Genomic DNA, 22,615 nt, shown 5'->3' with positions numbered 1-22,615 from the left:
TAGAGGATTTGTCTCAAGTTCAAAATTAATTCTGGCCCCTACTGTACATTCTGCTAGTTTATGAATTCATGTAGATTGTACATGGATCTTTTGCATGTGGTGCCAAAGATGGCCTTCTGAAATAAGAAGGGATTTTTACCACAAAGTCATCCTTGGTAGGTCAGTAAATCATGTGAATGGCTTGAATTATTCCATAATTCTTACCACAACCAATTGAAAACATGAGTCCAAGCCAGGATTCTATAGAGTTAATTTACCACATGGTATGATAGCTCTGGCTAAAAGTGCATTCTTGGGGGCAGGAAGTGATTTCCAGAACATCTTTCTTCTCCAGGCCTGCTGCCACCAGTAATGGGGTTTCCTTTTCAGGGATTGCCCCAGAATGGAGACCATTTCGTCATATTGGTTCCCTCCTCAGCTGGAGAATCAGTTTCTCTCTCTTACAGAGGGAAGTTGAAAGAATTTGATGTACAGCAGAGCATGGAATCCTGTGAGGGAAGGGGAAAGATAAGAGAAACATTGGAGACATGTACAACTATTTCATTTCTTCTTAGTTTAGTGGTCAGCTTCCATAGTCAAGGAAGGAAAAAAGAAGGGGGACTGGAATGGATTTCCACAGGAGGTCCACTGGTTCAGTATTAGCAGTGGACAGTGAATTACGCCAAGGCACCTCCTTCCCTTGAGAGTGCAAGGTCAGAATCCCACAGAAACCTGACACGGCATAGCTTAGTGGTTATAAACACAAACTCTGGAGCCAGACAGCCTAGGCCCAAATTCTGTCCCTAACACTTGCTAGCTGTGTGACCCAGGCAGTTTGCTCAACTTCTATGTGCCTCCTTTTTCTCTTTTGTAAGAAGTGTGAATAATGTTAGTACCTATCTCATAGATTGGTTGTTAGGATTAATAAATTTAAAGCTCTTGAACAAAGCCTAACAAATATTAACTGAATATGTGTGTTGCTTAATAAAATAAATAAAAGAACCTGGTAGGAAGGTGGTCATTTAGTAAATACGTACCTATATATCTACTATGTTGCAGATACTGTGTATCTGAGAGTTCCAGCTTGGAAGCAGGCAAAATTGAATTTTACTTCTGGCTGTGCCTTTATCTGGGAGCTGGTTGGCCTTAGGATTTAACCTCTTGGAGCCTCTGTTTCTCATGTGTAAAACATGGAAAATAATAAGGAGTCTCACGCAGGGTTGTTGTTAGGAGTAAATGAGATATTATCTATAAGTGTGACATATAAAAATGGGCTCAGTAAGTGGCGATATATGACTTTTGTAAGCTGGGACCTAGAAGACAAATCTTAACAGGAAAACATGCCAAATCTTACATTTTCGTTAAGAAATACAATTGAAAAATAACACATCACTTACAGTAGTAAAAGACAAGGAAGAATTAAATTGGCAAGAGCTTGTGTGAAAAAGAGCTGTGGGTTTTAGTTGACCACAAATTTCCTATGAGCCAACAGTGTGATTTGGCTGCCTGAGGACTAATGTAATTCTAGATGTCATTAGTAAAAATGGTTAGTTGAGATGCCACAAAGTAATGATTTCACTGTTCTCTATACTGTGCTGGTCATATTGCTAAAGATATATGGGACTGTATTCTGCTTACAATGTTTCTGGATGGACAATGACAAATTCATTGACAAACTGTTCAGGAGTGGTGACCTGGGGTGGGAGGGATTGGAAAACTCTTTTATGAGAATGAGATGAAAATAATCCAGGGAGGGAAACACTAAAGAAATATTTGAAGCAATTATTTTTTTCCACTGGACATGATACAGAACATATCCTATACCCAATCTGTCAGTGAATGCTGTTGTTTCTTTCCTCAAATTATAGCAATAATCCTGCCATTTCTCATTGCTTCTTTGGCTACCGTCCTGGCCTCACACAGCCTTTCTTGCCAAGATTGTTGTAATCACCTCCTAGCACATCTCTGTTTCCACCCTTAACGCCTCAGTCTGTTCTTTCTCCACAGAGAAATCTGCATGGCCTGATTTAAATATAACTCCAGTGGCTTCCTATTTCAATCAGCATGTAAGTCAAAGTCCTTACAAAGACCTCCAAGGTCTTTCTTGGCTCAGTTCCCATTACTTCTCAGACTTCATCTCCTTCTAACTCTCCTCCTTGCTTACTCTGCTCCGGGCCATGCCAGCCCACTTGCAGCTCCACAGAGCAGCCAGGCGTTGTCCTGTCTCAAGGCTTTTGCACCTGCTGTGACTTCTGGCCAGAACCCACTTTGCCTAGATATCTGCACAACTTGTTCCTTCACATCCCTTAAACCATAACTCAAATGTCACCTTCTCAGTGAAGTCTTCTCAACCACCCTTTGAAAATTGTGACAATTTACTTTACAAAATGTCTGTATCTCTCTTTCCTGCTCAGTTTTTCCAATTAGCATTTGTTACCATATAATTCCATATTTTTTAACAATTATATTAATTATCTGTTTCCCACACTAGAAGGGCAGGAGTTGTCATTTCTTTTGCTCACTATTTTATACAGTGTTCACAAAAGCGTCTGCCATATAGAAGGCAACCAAAAAATATTTGTAGAATAAACATATATAAAATGGACAAAAGTACTGCTCTGGTTGAATCTAGCAGGAGTGGGGTAGGCATGAATTCTGCCATCTCTGGAGCTTGGATTATTGATAGTTGACAACATAAATGCATTTGCAAATAAATGTTCACCAAACTCTGATAGCATCAGTGTGTCTCATCAAATGGAAGGGAAATCTCCACTTTCCAAACTTTGTAGGAAGCAGATTTGCTCTGGGTTGCAACTTGTGGCAAAACTGGAGCCAGTGAGTAAGGAGGGAACACACACGGGCAGATAAAGGATCAATAGAACAATTTGAGATTTGCAAGGATCATAATGTGGTGAGCTTCCTGTCCCTGGAGGTGTACAAGAAGAAGCTACCTATCAGCTTTGCTATAAAGAAGATCCTGTACTGGATGGGGAATTGAGCCACACTGCTTTGACAATCTTCATAGCTCTGAGATGTTGAAGCCAAAGGCGTGGAAATTTATATTTGTATTCTAAAATTTAGGAGAAGTCTCCCTTTGATGTTTCTTTTTGGAGTTCCGGAAACAAATTCTCTTGTCATAGGTTCATTCCACCCTAATTGAGATTCCATTTCCCAGAAATTACCTGATGCTGGGCTGATGATTAGAGGCCAGCCAGGGGTAAAGGGACTGATTCCCATGGCAACCGGGTTGAAAAAACATACCATGTGGAGAATTGTCAGCAACAAGCTACGTTTGCATTATAAATAGATATTTAATTCATTGAGATGGTTTGTGACGACAACTGCATTATAAATAGATACTTAATTCATTGAGATGGCTCTGACAGCAAGTAGGAAGTTAAATCCCAAAGCCATTCTTTAAGTATTTCACAGTTAATTGACAACTGTTTGTTTCCTTCTAATACATATAGAACTTGGTTCTGTAAGTGGAAGAACGATACATGTGAGTGGCTTTTTCAGAAAGCCAGCTAACATTTCAGTGTTACGATATTTCTATTTGTTTTTCTCTGAAAGGTTTATCAAACTTTTCTCTGATTGCCCGAGTATCTCTGTTTGACCCTCTTTGACACAAAAGACCCCAGGTTCAATGTCTGTTATTTCACAAGTGTCTTTTTCTGTCATGTTTGTCTTTCCTTTATCCTGCTTTTCTGACTAGGAGATTTCTCTAAACTTTACTCCTTGGCTCTCCCATGGTTTCTTCCCATTTCTTTTTCCCTTGGTGAACAGCTAAAACAATCGAGAGATCACTTCCTAACTTGCACGGCCCTATCACTAGCCTTGACAATATACACTTTGAAACACCCGAAGATCAGAAAACAGAATCCGACCTGATCAAAGGACTTTTATCCTAAAACCAAGGACCAAGGACGGGCCTCCTTCCAGTGTTCAAAATGTAGGGCTTGATTGAGAGTTAGGGATGCAGAGTTTGAGGGCAGAGAGTGCTGTTCAGCACAAAGCAACAATTAGGCTTGGCTAAATTCAAATGTAAAAGCACTTTGAAATGCAATTTTTAGAACTGCTATAAGAAATTAGTATAAGCGACTAATAGAATCTCATCAAATGGAAATCAGAGTGGGACTTTGTACTTCTACATTCCAAAAAGCTTAATACAAATTAGTCTATAATACTCAAGAGTGTTTCATTCTGCAAGGATTAAGGGAAATGGGATGCAATTTTTTCATTAACTTGCTGGGTAAATAAGCTTCCTAATGCAAGAATATAGGAGCTACTTTTTAAACTTTATTGTAACCAAGGATAAATAATGCACTGTGTGCAGAACCCTTGCACATTGTTCTAGTGAACAGTGTTTGCTTAGAATTAAACAGTGTTGAGAGGCAAGGAACTTTAGGGTCATGTTTGAAGGGGTCATGACCTCCTCTAGGTCCCATAGATCAATTCTTCTGAGGTCTTGAACAAGGTTCAAGGAACTAGGTAAGCCTCCTACCCCAGTTCAACCCACCTAATGTGTACTGAATTTCCACTCATGGGGTAAAGAACATGCTGATCCAGAGAGAGAGGTTAGTGTCCAAGAATGACAGCCAGCTCCCATTTGGGGTCCTGGAAGGAAAATTAGGTGTTCTCCCACTCCAAACAGCCAGGCATGGTGGCACACACCTGTAATTCCAGCAGCTCGGGATGCTGAGGCAGTTCAAGGGGAGCCTCAGTAACTTAGCGAGGCACTAAGCAACTCAGTGAGACCCTGTCTTTAAATTTAAAAGTATTTTTGAAAGGGCCAGGTATGTTTCTCAGTAGTTAAGCCCATCTGGGTTCAATCTCCCATACAAAAACACAAAAAACTAAAACAAAAAGTACTCCCAAGCCGAGCATATTGGTGCATGGATATAATCCCAGCAGCTCTGGAGGCAGAGGTGGGAGTTCAAAGCCAGCTTCAGCAATTTAGTGAGGCACTAAACAATTGAGTGAGACCCTGTCTCTAATTAAATGCAAAACAGGGCTAAATCTAGGGCTCAGTGGTTGAGTGCCCCTGAGTTCAATCCCTGGTACTGCCTCTCCCCCCGGAAAAAAAAAAAAAAAAAACAAAAACTCCCAAAACAACAAACTACCCATGTCACCTGCTTCCTTACTCCCTGAGTTCCCACCACTAGAAGTGCACACCTTTAGGGAACTGGGGCTGTCTTTAGAGTATTATCTTTTATCAATTGTTCATACTTTATTAAAAGGGAATTAATAATACCCTATAATTGCTACTAAGTATCACAAAGCACAGTTTCAAAGTTCTACAGAGAGCCAACCCTGCTGTGTGGAAAGCAGGTGTTCTAACATGGTGAATACAAGGTAACATTAGAGTTTGTCTTCAGGCTCAACTTGGACAGAACATTGTCATTCATTCATTCAATAACGGGATGGAAGGACAGAAGAATACTTCTTTTGGTGACCACATCTCAAACCAAACTGAGTTGTGGAGCTGCCCCCCTGTTCCCCACCCATCCTTGTACTCCTTTTTTTGTACTTGTAGCCCTGTATCTTCTTTTTCTGCCATGGAGATCAGTTCCAATTCACCATTTCTGCTAAGTTATAAGTGGGCAACATACCAATAGAAGACTATTGCCATAGTTTTTGCAGTTATATAGTGAATACTCTCTTTATTCAGAAGAATACATTTTAATAGAATTCCATGCACCAGTGAATCAGTACAGTGAGGAGTTATAGGGGTAAGGAACCTCTCTTTGGGAAACATTTCATCCTGGTAGAGCTTGCAACTCCCAGAATCCCCTTCACCCGGCTCAGGTGATTAGAGGTCAAGGAGCAGTAGATAGGGTTGACACTCGGGGTAATCAGCTGGATTTCCAGGTCTCTGAGGGTAAAGGAAAGGAGAAGAAAACTCTTGTAAAGGGGATTATTATATGGGGACTGGCAGTTCCACTGAGATTCCCTGAGAGGTTGAGGAGGGAGAGTTAGTAGTGGTGTCTGGTTCTCCTTCTTGGTTACACTCTTCAAGGACTATAGTCTGATCTCTTCCATCTGTCTCCGAGCCCCTGTGTAAAGAAAACGACATGAGCAAGGGAAGATTCAGAACAATGAGCCTGAAACCAAGTCACATGGTACAGCTCAGATCCTGGAGGAGTATTTGGACCATTGTCCAGCAGCTCTCAGCATCCAGAAGGAGCCGGAGATGAGCACTTACCTGGTTCGGAGTCGAGGCCACTTTTTCCACTCTATGGCTAGCACCACCCCCAAGGCTACCACAACCACCACAATCAGGCTACTTCGGACAATGTTACCCACAGTGCATTCTTGAGCAGCAGGCCCTGGTGTATATAAAAGAGCAGAATCAAAGGCCATGGAGGTTAGCAAGTGTATGTTCCCCCTGGATCTCCTGCTACCCCCTCACTCTAGCCTCCTCCAGAGCTACGTGGGAAGGGTGGGCAGAAGGGGTGATCAGTGGTGGCACATATGCCACTAAGGAAGATAGCTCTCCTTTCCTGGTGGGTAAGAGGCCTTGAAGGAGTCCTTAACTGATATCTCACCTCATCACCATCCTTAGGAGAAAGATGACATTTGAAGTTTCCAAATCTCAAGTCCCTCCTCTCTCCTGATTTGGATTGTCTCTAGAGAGGCAGTCCCTGAGATCTCACGTGTGTCAGGCCAGGACCCTTAGAGAGGGATTATGCACTCACCTGCTGCTCCCACCAGCTCCAGGGAATCACTAGGCTCAGACCAGATATCAGGGAAGGCCTGGAGGCGGTAGCTGCAGCTATAGTTCCCAATGCCTTTTCCTTCCATGTTGTTGATGATAAAGTCACCATCCTCTGAGAATTGCTGAGGTGCTTCCTCACCCTCTTGTTCCAGGACAAATTCGACACCCGGCAGGGGGCCTCGGCACTGTAGGGTAATGTCCTTCCCTAGCTGGAACACAGTGCTGGGCCAGGCTGCCAGAGAGGGTTTAGGAGGTTTATCTGCAACCAAAAAGAACACAGAATTTAGAGAATTGATCCCGAACTCAGCCAGACCCTCTGTGAACTGCTAAAGCTACACAATCTAACAGCTTGCTTAAGTATCCAGGACCTTACCAGTCACCCAGATCTCCAGGGAGTCACTGTGATTTGAAGCAGCGAGGGGAGCAGAGTCCAAATAATAAACACAGCTATAGATCCCAGAATCTTCACCTCTCACCACTGGCATCCAGAAATCAGCCCTGTACCCATTTGGCCTCTGTTGCTCTAAGGGCTCTTGAGACCCTTCCTTCAGTAGGACAAATGTTGAGTCTGGCAGTTCCCCTTGACATTGAAGAGTGATATTTTCTCCGGGGGCCACCATGGGACCAGGCTGGACTAAGAGGCTGGGTTTGGGGAGCAAGCCTGGAAAAGATTAATGCTTGGTCAGAGACAAGAGGACACTCTCCAGTGCATCACCCCTGGATTCTCTGATAAAAAGGAAAGATTATTGCTTGCCTTTCCTCCAGCTCTTTGAAAACTATCTCTCATGAACCAGTATATTCCCTCCTGTTTACACCCCCCTGCATGTTTCAGAGCACCAGCCCATACCTGTGACTATGAGTTCCAGGGTGTTGCTAGGCTGTATCTTGATAGAGCTGGTCCAGTCAGGGTGGTAGTAGCAGCTGTAACGCCCTAGGCTAGCACCAGATATATTGGTGATGGGAAATGCCCCATCGTTACTGGTGGATCCCCAGAGCTGCATTGAAGTGGGTCCAACTTCTTTGTGCAGAATGTACCCTACTCCATGGACAGGACCTTGGCACCAGAGAGTAACATTCTGCCCAATGGCGACCACAGAACTGGGCACAGCAAACAGCCATGGTTTGGGGAATGTGTCTAGAAAGAGAATAAAGGTGGATTGTGGTGAGTATGGCAACTTGTGCCTCCCTGAATTAACCCTTTATCTTTTTTCCTGGATATAGTTGTTCCCCTCAAGCCTTAGTCTAACCTTCCAGGAAGGAGTACCCTCTTTAACTTGTGCTCTATTTATCTCTATCCCAGTCGCATATCTTGTTTGTCCTTACCAGTCACCCAGATCATAAGAGGCATACTGAGATATGAGCCCCTGTTGGACATGGTTGTCTCATAGTAAATACAGCTGTAGTTTCCAGAGTCCCCTGTGCTGACAGTGTGGAGGAGGAAATCAGCTGAGTTCCCAGAGGCACTCTGGAACTGTATGGGAGCCTGGGTTCCCTCCTGCAAAAGGGCAAACCTCATGCCCTGGAAAATCCCTTGGCAGCGCAAGGTCACATTCTTCCCGGGAAGCACCACAGGTCCTGGCTGTGCCAGGAGAGTGGGTTTGGGGTAGAATTCTGAAATTAAAGAGATCACAACGTGAGAGAAGCCCACCCACTGTGCTGTGAAAATAGCTTTTATAGCATTATCATAAGAAACAATGTTACCTAATGAAGAAAACACAATTCTACCAACTCAAAGATAATTATTTATATATTTTCCATTTATTTTTTCTAGATATGCCCATGTCCATGTAGCTATAAGTATTTACATAAATGGGATTCCACTGTCTTCACAGTTGGGTATTCTGATATTTTTCATTTAATTTTATATTGTAAACATTTTCCTATGACGTTAAACAGCCTTTGAAAACTATCATTTGCAATGGCTGCCTAACATGCAGCTGACGTTTCAAGGTCTTCTGTTCTCTTAAGGCCATCCAGCCCACCAATCTCTGACAAGCCCAGCTAAAGAAAAAGTGGACATTGAACCTAATGCTCAAGGCCAAGCCACAAAAAGATTTTAGAAATATGACAACTTGAGCTTAGCTCTAGGATTGAAAATCCCCATCTGCCTCACTTCTTTCCTCAGAAGTGAATTATTTGCCTCTCCCCTCTCCTTTGTCTCTCCTTCCTGTAATAACATGAGCAGCTGTCCCACATGGACTGTTCACCATGTGCCAGGCGCTGTCCTAAGCACTTAGTGTCTTTTAGGAGGAACATTTCTTCCTCTCCCACTGACAGGCTTTCCACTTCACTGTCCTAGTGTGAGCACCACATCCACCAATATTTCCCCCTTCCTAACCTGTAACCACCAGCTCCACAGGGTCACTAGGCTCAGACCAAATAGCAAAGTCATAATAGCGGCAACTGTAGTTCCCTCCATCACCAATGCCCACTGAATCGATCACAAAGTTAGCTGTAGTGGCCCCTGGATTTGCCCAAGACCGGTCACTGGCTGCTATTTCATTGCCATCTTTGTAAAGAATAAAGGTCATGTGCTGGTGAGGGGTGGAGCAGTTGAAAGTCACTCGGGCACCAGGGGTGACCACAGGGCTGGTCAATGTCTTGAAGAAGGGCTTGGAGTACATTTCTAGAAAACACACACACACACACACACAAATAATACAAAACTGAATTAAGAAAAAAAGCAAATATTGGTTCTAGGAAGCTGCTCTGTTTTCAATTATGTGTTAATTCAGAAACAGGTGCATTTAAAAATCTTACATAGGTGAGTGCAGTGATAAACACCTGTAATCTTAGGAGGTTGAGGCAGGAGGATGGAAAGCTTGAGGCCAGCCCCAGCAACTTAGCAAGCCTTGATTAACTTAGCAAGACCATGTCTCAAATTTTTAAAATTATGTATATATGAAGGGCTGGGGGTGTGTGGCTTAGTGGGAAAGTGCCCTTGGTTCAATCCCTAGTATCCCTAGTACCCGCCCCCCAAAAAATATTACTCAGGGATCCATCACCCCCATGTCTCATTGCCTCCATATGAGTCCTCACTGTCAATGGGGCAGGCAATGGACACTAGTGAAAAGTGCGAATTTTCACTGGGGCTTTGCTGGTTCTCTGAGCCTCAGTTTGCCTATTTGGACCAGAGGGGGAAATAGTAGCTGCTCCACCTCCCTTGAAGATTTGCTCTACAGTTAAATGAGATAATTGATGGGAAAATAATTAGAAAAATTAAATCACCCTCCACAAACCCAAGCTATTAATAACGATTATGGCTATTAATATCATGCAGCCAGAGGCCCTGGCACTCCCAGCGCCACGCCTGCCTAGCTCTAAGATTGGACACAGGCTCCTGGGACCAGCAGGAAAGTTTGCCCTGGGGAGAGGCTTTGCCTCCCCCTCCTCCCTCACACACCCTTTTCAGCTCTACCTTTTATGACAAGCTCCAGGGGCTCACTGGGCTCAGACCACTTAAAGGGGCGCTTTTCAGTGTGCATACGGCAGCTATAATTGCCTTCGTCTTTATCCTCCATTCTTTGGATTGTAAAGAAGGCTTCTCTCCCAACGGCACCAAGTTGCTGGACAGGTTCCTGTTCTCCCTCCTTATACAGAGCAAAACTCATGCCTGCCAGCCATCCTTTGCATCGGATTTGCAGTTCCCGGCCCCAAACTGGGGGAGCAGCAGAAATGACAGGTTTGGGGAGGATGTCTGGAAAACAAAATGGAGTGGGAAAGGAGTCAGAAGTTTGGAAGTGCTCAGATGGGACACTCAGAGTCACTTTGTCAGCAAAAAAGAAATCCATCCTGGGCTGGCCCTAGGCTCTTCCTGTCAGGCTCCTCTCACTCTCTTCCCCGCCCCTCCCCCATCTCAGGGCCCCTCCTCTCCTCCCTGCAGCACAAGAGTCCCAGGGTCACTGGGGATCACTCCAGGGGGATCCTTTGCCTTTTCTTACCTGTTCCCACCAGTTCAAGCACCTCACTAGGCTCCGACACAGCCATTTCCTCCCATGAATGGCAGTGGTAACTCCCGGTGTGGCTCTGGGTCAGGGCGCCAAGGGGGAAAGCAGCCCGGACCTGCTCTGAGGCCGGGCGAGTTGCAATCCACCCAGTCCCGTCCTTCAGCAACACAAACTCCTTAGTTGAGCCAGAAGGGCTTCTGCACCAGAGGGTTAAGTTCTTCCACGGGGCCAGAGGGAAGTTTGTCTCTGCCCACAGCTCAGGCTTAGGGGTTGGCATGATTATTTCTAGAAACAGCAGAGTTAATGAAACCATTCTCCCTCCTTCCTTTCCTTGCCATTGAACCCCCTGCCCAGATCACATTGCCCACCTCCCCTTTCGACCCCAAACCGAATCCTTTCCTTCCTTCCTTTCTTCCTCAGGTGCTGGGGAAGGGGAAATCTGATGTGTCAGCGGAGCCTCAGAAAAGTGCAGAAGCTTGGGGGAAATTTTGCAGGCAGAAAGGCAGAATTGGAGGCTGAATTTTGCCAGCAGTTTTAGCAAGTGCCCCTTCCTGGCTGTCCTTCCCTCCCAACCAGTCACTCCCTGGCCACTGACACTGACACTCTGTAGTTATTTCGGATCTCCAGAGAGGAATGTCCCAGTCTGGAGCAGGAAAAACTCACCAGTCTCTTCTATCAATACCCCATTGCACAGTCCTGCAAAAGAAACTGCTGCCAGGGCTCTGCCCCCTCCTCCACAGGACTTCACCCCGGCCTTCTGCCCAGGCCCCTTCCCCACCCTCTTGTACTCACCACAGCAGAGAAGGGCCGTGATTATGAAGAGCATGGTGACCCCTTGAGCTGTTCCCAGCAACCAGGCTTCTCTAGCGAGACCAGAAAAGAGATGAGAGGAGTTGCTGGGATTAGGGGGAGGGCGGAGAGAAGGGGGCGGCAATTTATGTCATTGGCTTGCTCACTACCCAATGGGGATTGGGTAAGGCCAGGATAATGGGATATAATCTTTTCTGACATCGATGACTTTTCTTTTGGAGGGCCTAACTACCTATAAACCCCTTGCTCTTTCATGACCCAGATGCCCCCCTGCCCCTTTCCCTTACCCCAGCCTATATCATATGTCAGCTCCCCATGGCCTCTGATCAGACTGTTGCTGGAATTGAGATATCAAATGGGAAAATGTTTTTGTACCTGTAGTTCTCAGAACTCCTGCAGCTCAGTGTGATCGGCAGCTCTGGGTGGTGGGTGTGGGGTGGAGGGAGAGACCTTGAGTATTTCTGTGTCATCAAGTTTAAGTTTGGCAGCAGTTGTTATTATGGCAGTATTGGTCCTCAGACCGACCTGCCTCACCTGCCTTTGTTATGGAAGGGTTGCCTAGGCAGCCGTGATGAATTACCAGAAGACTGTCAGTGCTGAGCTAAGCTTGTCAGAGAGTGGGATTCCCTTCCCCCTCCCATATTATGACAGTGCAGCAGTGTTGGAGTATGGGTCCTTTAGAATTACATGATATTAACCCAAAATCCATTTGACACTTTCTATTTAGAAAACACTGATGCCCCCAGCTCCTTCCTGGTGAGGAAAACATGCTTTTGTAGCTGTTTTCTCTGAAATCAGATTTCTGATCTTATTCTTTGATTCAATGCTCCTGGACTGGGGTCAGGGCACATGAAGCTACATTTTTTTCTAACTCCTGGCTTGGGGGTTATCTTTATGTGCATGAGACTCAGGACAGAATCTGAACCAAAGGAGAGTTGAACCTCACTGAAACTTTTGGAAAACTCAAAGAGTGGTGGTTTTTGCAGAAGCCTTTGGTGTCGCCCCCTCTTGGTACCCAAACATTCTACCCCGCAGATCCCAGCGGAAAACACAGACACACATAATCATAGTCATCATCCATTGTGTATTGAATACTCCCAGACACACAAAGGTCTATGATCACAGTGGCAGAGGGGTACAGCCAGAAGCAGAGGGAAGAGGAAGAGAGCAAAGCATTCAGGAGGTGACGCCCCCACTGGTCTGGAGCTGTCATTTCTCTTCTCGTTCTCAAGCGGAGTAGCCAGAGACAAGCCACAGGGATCAAGGAGAGAGGTGAATAGCCCAGAGGACACCGAAGGATCAAAGGAAGTAGCAGGAGAATCTGTTTGGCTTGTCATTTTGAGGGTCAGATGAGACAGTCTGACTCCCTGGCTCCATCCATTGCCTCATCAGATGCCTATTCAGGTTAAGACTGTATTCCCAGGATGCTCTGCACAGGTGTTTGGAGGCCAGAGTGGCAGAGAGACAGGTTTCTAAGGCAACTAGGATGGGCCGCAAGGCTCTTTAGCCCTTGAGAGTTAGGGGTAAGGGTGCAGAGTTGAGGTGGGAGTGGATAAGAACCTGGGAGACAGGCAGCATGGCTTGTTATTAAGAGAAAAAGTTCAGATCAAGTTTAAAGAGAGAAACATTAATCATGCAGAGGGACAGGGTGGTTTGTGGGTTTGGTCATTCTCAGAAGGGGTAGGGTTAGTGAATGTGGTTCTGATAGCTTCTCCAGCCTCTGAGAATTATGCATTTCTCCACCCTCTGGCTTGGGCGATGACCCCTCTGTGAGGTGAAAGAGAAACAGCTGGAGTGAGAAGGTCTTGTTTCCTAAACCCAGAAGATGGGGGGGGGGGATACATAAGGTGTGCCCCTGTGCCTTGTTTCAAATAGGGTGTAACCAGTTTCTGAGACTTGGGGAGCTTGGACTGAACTTGGGCAGGAAACAGGGTCTGGGGCCAGATAGTTACCTGATTCTGAGTCTCCGACACTTCCACCTTATCCACAGTACTACCACCAGCAAGGCGACAAGCTGCACAATTAGGGACAACCTGATAGCTTCATTCAGAACGTAATTCCAGGTGAGAAAGCCTGTGACCAAAGAAGACCAGAAGCAGGGGCCTTGATGGAGACAGGGACAGGTACATGAACATATGCATGGGGGGAATGGGGAGCCGATTACTGAGAGTGCTTCTGTGGGGGAAGGTAAGGAAAAAGTGAACTTCTTTTTCATGGGAACTTTGGAAGTTCCCGCTCTCTGCCTTTGAATGATTGTTAGACCACCCCCAGGGGAAGGGTGCCCAAATCCATGGGCCCTGACTTCAAAGTTCCCGAGTCCCCTTTTCATATCTTTCTGGGCACTGCTCTGAGATCCCAGAAGTATGAAGGGGCATTCCTGTGAATAGTTATCCTCTCACCTGCTGGCCCCATCAGCTTCAGAGGCTCACTACGATGAGACCAGATGTTAGGATGTGCCTCTACACGATAGCTGCAACTGTAGGTGCCTATGCCTTTCCCTTCAACATTAGTAATGATGAAGTCACCATCCGCTGAGAATTTTTGGAATTTTTCTTTTTCTTCCCATTCCAGAGAAAATTCAAGTACTGGATGAGATACTCGGCACTGAAGGGTGATGGCCTTGCCTAGCTTGAACACAGTGCTGGGCCAAGCTGATAAGGTAGGTTTAGGGGGCTTATCTGAAACCAATCCAGAGATGAGAGTTAGAAGTAACCTTGCACTCAACACCCTCTTCCCCACCAGAAGTTTATAAGCTCTGCATTTGATTATCTCTTCCTTTCCATTTCCACTTGATCAGTGGCTTCAAAATTTGACCATGTACTAGAATTCTTATGCTGTCACCTGGGTGCTCTAAAACTCATGGTTTCTATCTTCAATGAGGAAGAAGTCATATCTGTAAGCTTCTTCTGGACTAAAGGACAATACTTTTTTCCTGGGGTTGCAGTGGGGTTGGGCCACATTGAGAGGTTAGGGCTTAAGGAACAAACCTGGGAGAGAAGGCCCCTAAAGGATTTGGAGAAAGTTCTACACCACCCTCATAATGTGTTTATCCTTGGCTCATAGCTCCAGAAGAGTGCAAAGGGCCACTAGCTCCTTCTTAGAACACTGTAATGGTGATAGAAACAAATAGGTTGGTGATAAAAACAGTTGTTAGCACTTGCCTACAACCACAAGCTCCACAGAGTTGTGTGTTGCCATCTTAATCGAGGTCTTCCAGGGGAGAAGATAGTGGCAGCTATAGATGCCACTATCACTGTAGGTCACATTGTTCAGGAAGAATGATTTGGTATCATTGATGCTGGTGGCATCCAATAACTGAAGAGGTTTGTCTTCTCCTTTCTTATAGAGTGCAAGCCCCACTCCATCCACTTGTCCTTGACAGCGCAGGCTCACATTCTGACCCATTTGGACCACAGGACTGGGCTGAGCAAGTAGCCGGGTCTTGGGGAAAGAGTCTAGGACAAAATGTAAATATAAAGAACTATACAGTCTAACTCCCCCGACCCCGAATTTACCCTTGGTAAATACTGACCCAAGCCCAGTTACACAAATACTCCTCTTTTCACCACTGTTAGCCCTGGCTGCATGACTAAGCTCTCCAGGGGGCCTAGAAGGAGTTTTATATCCTTAGCCCCTACCATATGTTCCATAGCATACCCCTCTCTTACCAGTCACCCAGATTTTCAGGATATCACTAAGGAGTGAACCCCTGTATGACCCATCATAGTAAAAACAGAGGTAATGTCCAGAATCTTGGCTCTTCAGGGACTGGAAGAAGAAGTGTGCCTCGTTTTTTATTGGCTTCTTATGGTAAAAGGACTTCTCCAAGTCTTCAAGTTTCATTAAAGCAAAGGTCATGCCATAGATTGGCCCTTGGCACCTGAGATTCAGGCTTTCCCCAGGTGCCATCATGGGCCCCGGATAGGCTGTCAGAGTTGGTTTGGGGTAGAGTCCTAAAAAGGGAAGAGACCCTGAAGTTAGAAGTAGAATGATTCTTCCCTAATCTATTTTTATTTTCCTAGTTTCTTTGGATAATAAGTGGTAACTGAAATTTGTCCTTTTCTCCCTTTCTTCCTTGGATCTCTGCTTCCTCTAGGCCACAGTCAGGGTAGGTTCACCCACGCCCCTTCCCTCTCACAAGACTATCAGCTCCACTGAGCTCTGATCTTGTGTAGGTGTGTGTCTCAGTGCAATATCTACATCCATAATTCCTTGCATCTTCAGGTACCTGAAATGACAAATGTAGCTCTTCCAACCACCTGCAAAGCCAAACCTCTGAAAATGACTGATTCCATCTTTGTAGAGCATGAATATAGAATAATATTAAGGAGAGCTTTTGAACATATTAAGCCCACTTAAGATCCTACTTCCAACATAGGTTTGGAGGAGGTGGATAAGGAGGGTTTAGTCAGTAAGTCTGCAAACCAACAAAATCTCTGTTAATGGAGTCCCTCCCCCATTTCCATGAATTCTTCTTCCAAAATGATTGAACTATAAAAGATCAAATTTCACTCCCATACCACCCCTTACCCCACCCCAATCCCAGGTACACCCACTTAAATGGATCAGCTTTGTCATACTTTCATGGAGCATTTAAGAGGTGTCAGGCATCAGATAATTCTAGGAGTACAAGGGTTAAGAAGGCACCATCACTACTAGCAAAAAGTTCATGGACTAGTGGGGATACTAGTGGAGGATTCTGGTGAACAGGTAACTACAGTAGTATGTGTTAGTGGAATCGGTGCTGGAAGGGCTTGTGTACAAACATTGATACACACAGTTCAGACAGACAGTGCTTTGTTCTTTGATCCTCAATAAAAAGCTATACTAATATAATGGTAATATCTACCATTTATTGAGAACTCATATGCCAGGCACTGTACAAATATTATACTTAAGCAAATCCTCACAACAACCCTGTGAGGTAGGCATTATTCTTATATCAATTTTGCAGATTAGGAAACTGAGGCACAGAGAGAAATCATACAATAGGTTGGATAGATATTGTTATCTAATTTTAAAGTGGAGGAAACCAAAGCACAGAGAACTGAAGTGACTCACTCAAAATCACTCAGGGTGGCAGTGTCAGAGGTGAAACTAAGAATCAGGGTTATTACTTCTAAGTCCAGGGCACTTTGTGTAGCACCCATAGTTTTCCCCCAAGTCTATTTAGCTTGATGGAGGGGACTAAAGCAAAAGTGAACAATTCCATATAAAAGCATCTAGGTCATTGGGGCTGGAATATGTGTCTGGCATTTGGATACTTGGGGAGCCCTCTTCTGTGTCTAGAGCTTGGTGCCACCTTACTGGCTCTATTGATATGGGGCTGAAATAATTTATCAAGCCATTTCTAAAATGCAATCTCTCACTTTTTTCACTTGTCTTGCTTGTTTTTAATCATCAACAATAGCAATTTTTTCTATTAACTACACTTAAAAATAACAATTGCAAAAAATAATTTAAAAATCAGAAACCCTGGCTCAACCAGCCATGATCCCTGGGATAATAATTGTAAGATGCCAGCAGCCATGGCCACACCCACCTGCTACAACCAGCTTCAGGGGGTTGCTGGGCTCTGACCACAGAGTGGGGAGCATCTGGATGTGAGTGCGGCAGATGTAAACCCCTTCGTTCTCAGGTGTCATGTTGTCAATGGAGAATATGGCCATTGTCCCGGTTGGGACTTGGTAATCCACTGGCTCTGCATATCCCTCTTTAAACAGCATGAACACCAAATCCTGTAGCCAGCCATGGCAGAGGATGTTAACATTGCATCCAGGAAGAGGTGGGGTCTCAGCCTGGATCCAAAAGATGGGCTTAGGTAGCTGGCCTGAAAGAAAAAAATGAACTGGAATTAGGTAGAACAAGGATAGTGCTGCCTGAAGAGCTGCAGAGGAGAGCTCTACTTTAAATAAGGCTTCCTTGCATGATCCTTATTTGCTACCCTCCTTCCCCCACTTCTGTTCTAGAGTCTATACCCTTGCCGCCGTGCATTGCCTAATACAGAGTAGGTACTTATTTACTAACTGTGGAATGCATACTTCCGTGCATTTGACATAAGTGAATGAATGAATTAAACAAACCCTGCCCTGGAAAATCAGGATCTGAATCCCAGGAGTTGGAGGTTATTCATGAGTATGTATCTCTGTCTTTTTTACCTGGTGCCTCTAGCTCTAGAACTTTACTGGGCTTTGACCAGCCTGTTTCCTTCCAGTAGCAGCACCTGTAAAGACCTGTATTGGACTCAGTAAGGGCACCTAAGAAGAATGAAACTTGAAAGGTCTTGTAGGAAGGGCGGATCCAGGTCATCTGTGTCTTATCCTTCAGCAGCAGGAATTTGCTTGATATCCGAGAGGGGCTTCTGCACCAAAGTGTGATGTTCTCCCAAGGAGCCTGGGGGTAGTTGGACTCGATCCACAGATCCGGTTGAGGTTCCATTCCTGTCATTCCCAAAGATCATAAAGATGTGAGCAGTCAGCCCTCTCCAACCCATAAAGTAGCCCACAATGTAACTCAAAACTAGATCCAAACCAGATCCCTCCTTTTGCCTTTCCTTGGGGGCAGGAGTGTCTGCTTATGTGGGACCCCAGGATATTTGTTCAAGGAATCAAAAATGAGTTGGGGAGTACAGTGCTTTCCTTTGCATCTGAGATAATGCTCTTCATTTTTTTTTCCTTGTGGGAAACCAAGGCATAAAGGGAGAGGCTCTGATTTCCAAGCAGCTCATCTATCTTTGGGATCTCAAGGCAGTTATGTTCAGGGTCACATAGGCAGGACAATGTCTTTGGATCCTATGGGAAAGAAGGAACCTGAGGGGTGGGATTCACTTACCTATCGGTGTCTTCCCTAGACTCAGCCCTAAAAAAAGAGATTATGGGTGAATTAGAGCCTCTCTGTCCCCACTCTTCCCTCCAACCTTAATATTCTCCTCTCCCTCCCAGAGATACATGCTCACAGGGGTACCTATGATGAAGTCACTTGCCCCTCAACCCTTCCTTGTACTCACGAATGCAAAAGAGCAAGATGAGGAATGTCCGTAGCATGGTGGCCCCCTCCCCTGGTCTGTCCTGGATTGTGGGGCCTCTGGTGCTGGTCAGCACCCTGAGTCTCCGATTTTGCTCCTCAGTATGTAGTAGGATCTAAAAGCAAAACTGTTTTTACACAGGGGAATTGTTATGCTTCTCAAAGTTTAGTATAAACCACTGAATTCACTCAACAACCGTTCATTCTACTCCCTCACAGGCACGCAGGATATTACAAAGCTACCTGCTTCATCCTCTCCTTGCCCTTACTTTTCACCTGCCCATCTCCTCACTGAAGGCCTCTGTTTGTATGTAAAATGTCATTTTTTGTAGAAATTTCTACTTGTCCCTGGGATTTCAGAGGCTCAGAAGGTGGCCTAATGTAAGCCTGCAGAAGCCCCATGGAATGAAGGAGATGGGAGATATAGTCACCTTTTCAGATCCTTTGTTCAGACTCTCTCTCTCTCTCTCTCTCTCTCTCTCTCTCTCTCTCCAACAACTTAACAAAAAAGGCATTACTACCATCCCCATTTGGTTGATAAGGAAAATGACGTTTTTCATTCACCAAAGTCAAAAGTTACTGAATATTCAAGCCAAAATTCAAATCCATGTTTAACTTCAAGGCCTATGCTCCCCTCTCATCCTCCCTCAACCCTCCAACCTAATGTTATGAAGACATTCTCTTCTCATTAGTATCTTTTACCCCCCCCCAATTCTCAATCCTTAAGTAGGAAAATCAAACTGATTACACTTAATTAATATAAGGTATAAATGATTCATTGCCCACCCATAACTTCTAAGCAGTTTTTATCACTGCCCTAAGGAAAATGGAAGTGTTAGAAATTTCAGGAAATACCACAAGGATGTTTGAGTGCAGGGAGGCCTTCTGATTTTTCCCCAAGTCATTATGGACTACAGGCCCTGCATAAGGTGAACCCCTAAGCCTTTGTGTCTCTCCCCTTCCCCAAGAGTAAACTTCACCAAGCAGAAGTTGTGTACCCACTCCCACAAACTCAGGCTAATTCTCCTCTACTAAATTTCTATTCAGAGTCTGAGATCTCCTGCTGTTTAATTAGAACTCAGTGGAGTAGGGTAGTGATGGCTCCAGAACAGAGAAAGGGACTAATTTTGCTTTTCCAATTGACTCTGGGACCTCAGCCTCTAACTTGATCCAGTGCTGACATTGAGCAGAATGGAGGAACAGGAAGAGAGGAAGATTCTTCTTCAAAACCTCTGGACTAGAGACTAGGTGGACAGTGAGAGATCCAAGAAGGCAGTGCTTCATTTTTCATTTCTCACTTTGTATTGAAGGAGGCTTAATTTACCCTCTCTGAACTTTTCTTACCTGTTAAATGGGGGAATTATCTAACTAGTATTGCTATTGTGGTAAATTAGAGAATATACATATAGTGTCAGCACATAGTGGACATTTTGTGTTAAAAGGTGATTATTTTTTTTCTTCTTTCCAAAGGGATGTCCAAATGGTGTAGGACCCTGAAGATGCTCTTCCTCTCTCAGTTCCTGCAGCCCCTTGTTCCCACTTTTGAGGGCCAGGCCAAGGCTTGGATGCCACCCTGTTGCTTTGTTCCCCTGGGGCACTGGGCCAGGATCTATTGGGGGAAGCCAGGTTCTACTGCCAAGGGAAAGGTTTGACCTGGGATTCTACCCAGGAAATGCCATCTGAGGCTCCAGCCTTTACACATGGACCCCCAAATCAGGGTCTTCGCTTCCTGGGGGCTCAAGTGGATTCAGGAAACCTGGGATTCTCAGAATAATTGACCATTCCTCAATCACTGAGGAAACTATATCATTTATATCGAGCCAAAATGATTGATCTTATGCTCAGGGAACGTGGCAACAGCCCTAAGCTTCAGGTTAATTGGCCACGCCCATTTTTGCCCTTTCACCCCCCACCCCCACCCCCAACTTGGGCTGTTTAACCATTTTACCCTCTCTTTCTACTCCACCCCAAGCACTTTCCCCCCACCCTTAGGCAGCACCGCAGTGCTTTTGAGGGTGACATACCCGAAATTTCTAATGGCTCGCCCCCTGTATAGCTGTGAGGGCTCCAGCAATCAAAGGGGTTGGGCTCGGCGGGGTGCCGGTTGCATGCTCCGCTGAGGGTTGGGAGGGAAGACTGAGAAGGAAAAGGGAAGATATCTACAGTGCCCAGAGATTCTTAGCGAGGCAGGGCTGGGATCCGGGGAGGGAAGGAGAAAGGCAGGGATGAAGGGAGTAGGGGGACAAACTGAGGAGCAGTTTACAGCAATTAATTACAGTAGGGAGACTCTTTCGGGGTTTTGTTTAGGATCTGGTGGCCAGTAATTAATCTTCAGCCACTGGACTATGCGCTCATTTGCAGGTACTTACGGTAGTTGAAGGCCCGCTCCGATGTTGGAGATTCTCCAGTGAGCTCCTCCAGATGCAGCAAACTGCCCGGCATGAGAAGAGCTGTCTAAGGACAGCCTCTCAGGCTCCGAGCCCCGCCTCCCCTCTCCCCCGCCCGCTGCTGGCCCGCCCCAACCTCCGCACCTCCTTCTCTGGGCTCCGCGAGCCCACCTCCACCAACTCTGCCTAGCACCTGCAGTCCTCTGGCGACCAGAATATATACGCCCCTCCCAGCTCCCCGCCTCTCTGCTGACTCCCTGCAGAGGTTGCCCAGCCAAACTCAGGCCCCTGCCCCCTGCCTGTCGCTCAGAGTCTCATTGGGTCACCGTATCCTGGAGGGGGAGATGGCCAGCTCTTAAGTCAGCCAGAGCTGTAGATCCTCCTCGCCAGCTCTCAATTGCCATTAAAGGGCTCTCATATATTCCTGGGCTCATTTAGCGCCCCAGGGGTTCAGAAACATCGCTACCGTGGTTTAAATGCCTACTATGTGCCCCTGACCCCTGAGCATCTGTTTATCTCTAAGCTTCACAACAACCCTGCAAGATAAGTGTTTCTTTCCTCAGTTTTACAGATGAGGAAACTGAAGCTCAGAGAGGGTTAAGTAACTTGGACAATCTTCAAAGTCCAGCTTGGGATAAAAGCCCAGGCTTTAGAGACATACAAATTTAGATTTCAGTTCAGGTTCCACATTCAATAGCTGTGTGACCTCAAGCAAGTGAATTACATTCTCTGAATCCCAGTTTCCCTGTTTTTAAAATAAGACAAGACAGCCTAGTTCATAAGACTTTAATGAGATAACATAAGTAAAACTCACAACAGAGTAGGTCCAGCACAGTAGGTACTTACTAAATGGTAGCTGTTGCTGCTGCTAATAGTAGTAAGCATTGTTAATCTGCAAAGCCTTCCTCAACTTTCTTATTGCAACATGAATTTGATAATATAGAACAAACTTTCATGAATTGTTGAGCATGAAATACCTTTTAACATGATAATGTATGGATGAGGCACTAACCAAAAGCTCTTGACATATAACATGTGATAGGATTAAACTCCAATGGACTCACAGACCAATCGGTTAGCAATATGCACCTCACAAACCAATGGGTTAAAAAATAGCCAAATGTTTCTTTATATGCATGTGCCTTTTTTAACCTTCATAAAAGATTATAGGTTATCTAATGAAAAATAACTTAATTTGAGGCTGGGGATGTAACTCTGTTGGCAGAGCTCTTGCCTAGCATGCACAAGGGCCTGGGTTCAATCCCCAGCAGCACCATAAATAAATAAATAAATAACTGCTCCTGCTTTAAAAAAAAAATAGCTTAAAAATACCAGAAAACTATGTGAAAAATAAAGTAGGGCTTTTTTAATGTGCCAGTTGAACAATGTATCTTCATGCATCAGGTGACACCAATTGTGGCTTCCTGGCATTCTCCCACATACCATTATGCACTGTAGATTATTGTGTACTGATTAGAATAGCCATATGAATATAAATATGTGTTTCTGGGCAAGTTATTTTACTTCTCCAAGCTTCATTTGCTTGTTTGTAAAATGAAGATAAAAATTGTACTTACTATCATGCAGGGTTTTGGGTCGGATGGAATAAAAACTGCCCTCTAAACCACTACCATAGGGCCTGAGTCACAGCAAGCAGCCATTAATTCAACAAGTTTGTTGGGTACTTTCTTTGTGGCAGGCATTGTTTTGGATGCTGACAATTCAGAGAGGATGCCGGTTGCTTCTCAAGA

General features: G+C 45.1%; 1 protein-coding gene across 7 annotated transcripts; it reads right to left on the bottom strand.

Annotated features, from left to right (window-relative positions):
* Positions 1–5,613: 5,613 nt before the first annotated feature.
* Igsf1 (immunoglobulin superfamily member 1) lies at positions 5,614–20,975 on the bottom strand. 7 transcript variants are annotated; one of them, XM_078034270.1, is made up of 20 exons: positions 20,847–20,975; positions 18,461–18,593; positions 18,286–18,312; positions 17,613–17,894; positions 16,997–17,284; positions 15,123–15,407; positions 14,616–14,909; positions 13,854–14,132; positions 13,407–13,527; positions 11,437–11,507; positions 11,308–11,352; positions 10,639–10,929; positions 10,116–10,394; positions 9,036–9,323; positions 8,021–8,308; positions 7,545–7,832; positions 7,071–7,358; positions 6,678–6,956; positions 6,185–6,308; positions 5,614–6,035 (listed from the first exon to the last, which is right to left on the bottom strand). In XM_078034270.1, exons 2-20 carry the CDS (start codon positions 18,495–18,497, stop codon positions 5,900–5,902), a joined length of 3,990 nt encoding a protein of 1,329 aa, XP_077890396.1. In that variant the 5' UTR covers positions 18,498–18,593; positions 20,847–20,975; the 3' UTR covers positions 5,614–5,899. The 7 variants fall into 7 exon arrangements, with proteins under 7 accessions (XP_077890396.1, XP_005319354.2, XP_077890400.1 ...); XM_005319297.3 differs by having other exon boundaries at positions 11,308–11,340; XM_078034274.1 differs by having other exon boundaries at positions 17,712–17,894.
* Between the last annotated feature and the right edge of the window lie 1,640 nt (positions 20,976–22,615).

Source organism: Ictidomys tridecemlineatus, chromosome X, assembly GCF_052094955.1.
Source record: "Ictidomys tridecemlineatus isolate mIctTri1 chromosome X, mIctTri1.hap1, whole genome shotgun sequence".
Taxonomy (NCBI): Eukaryota; Metazoa; Chordata; class Mammalia; order Rodentia; family Sciuridae; genus Ictidomys; species Ictidomys tridecemlineatus.
This window is presented reverse-complemented; position numbering and strand designations above follow the sequence as displayed.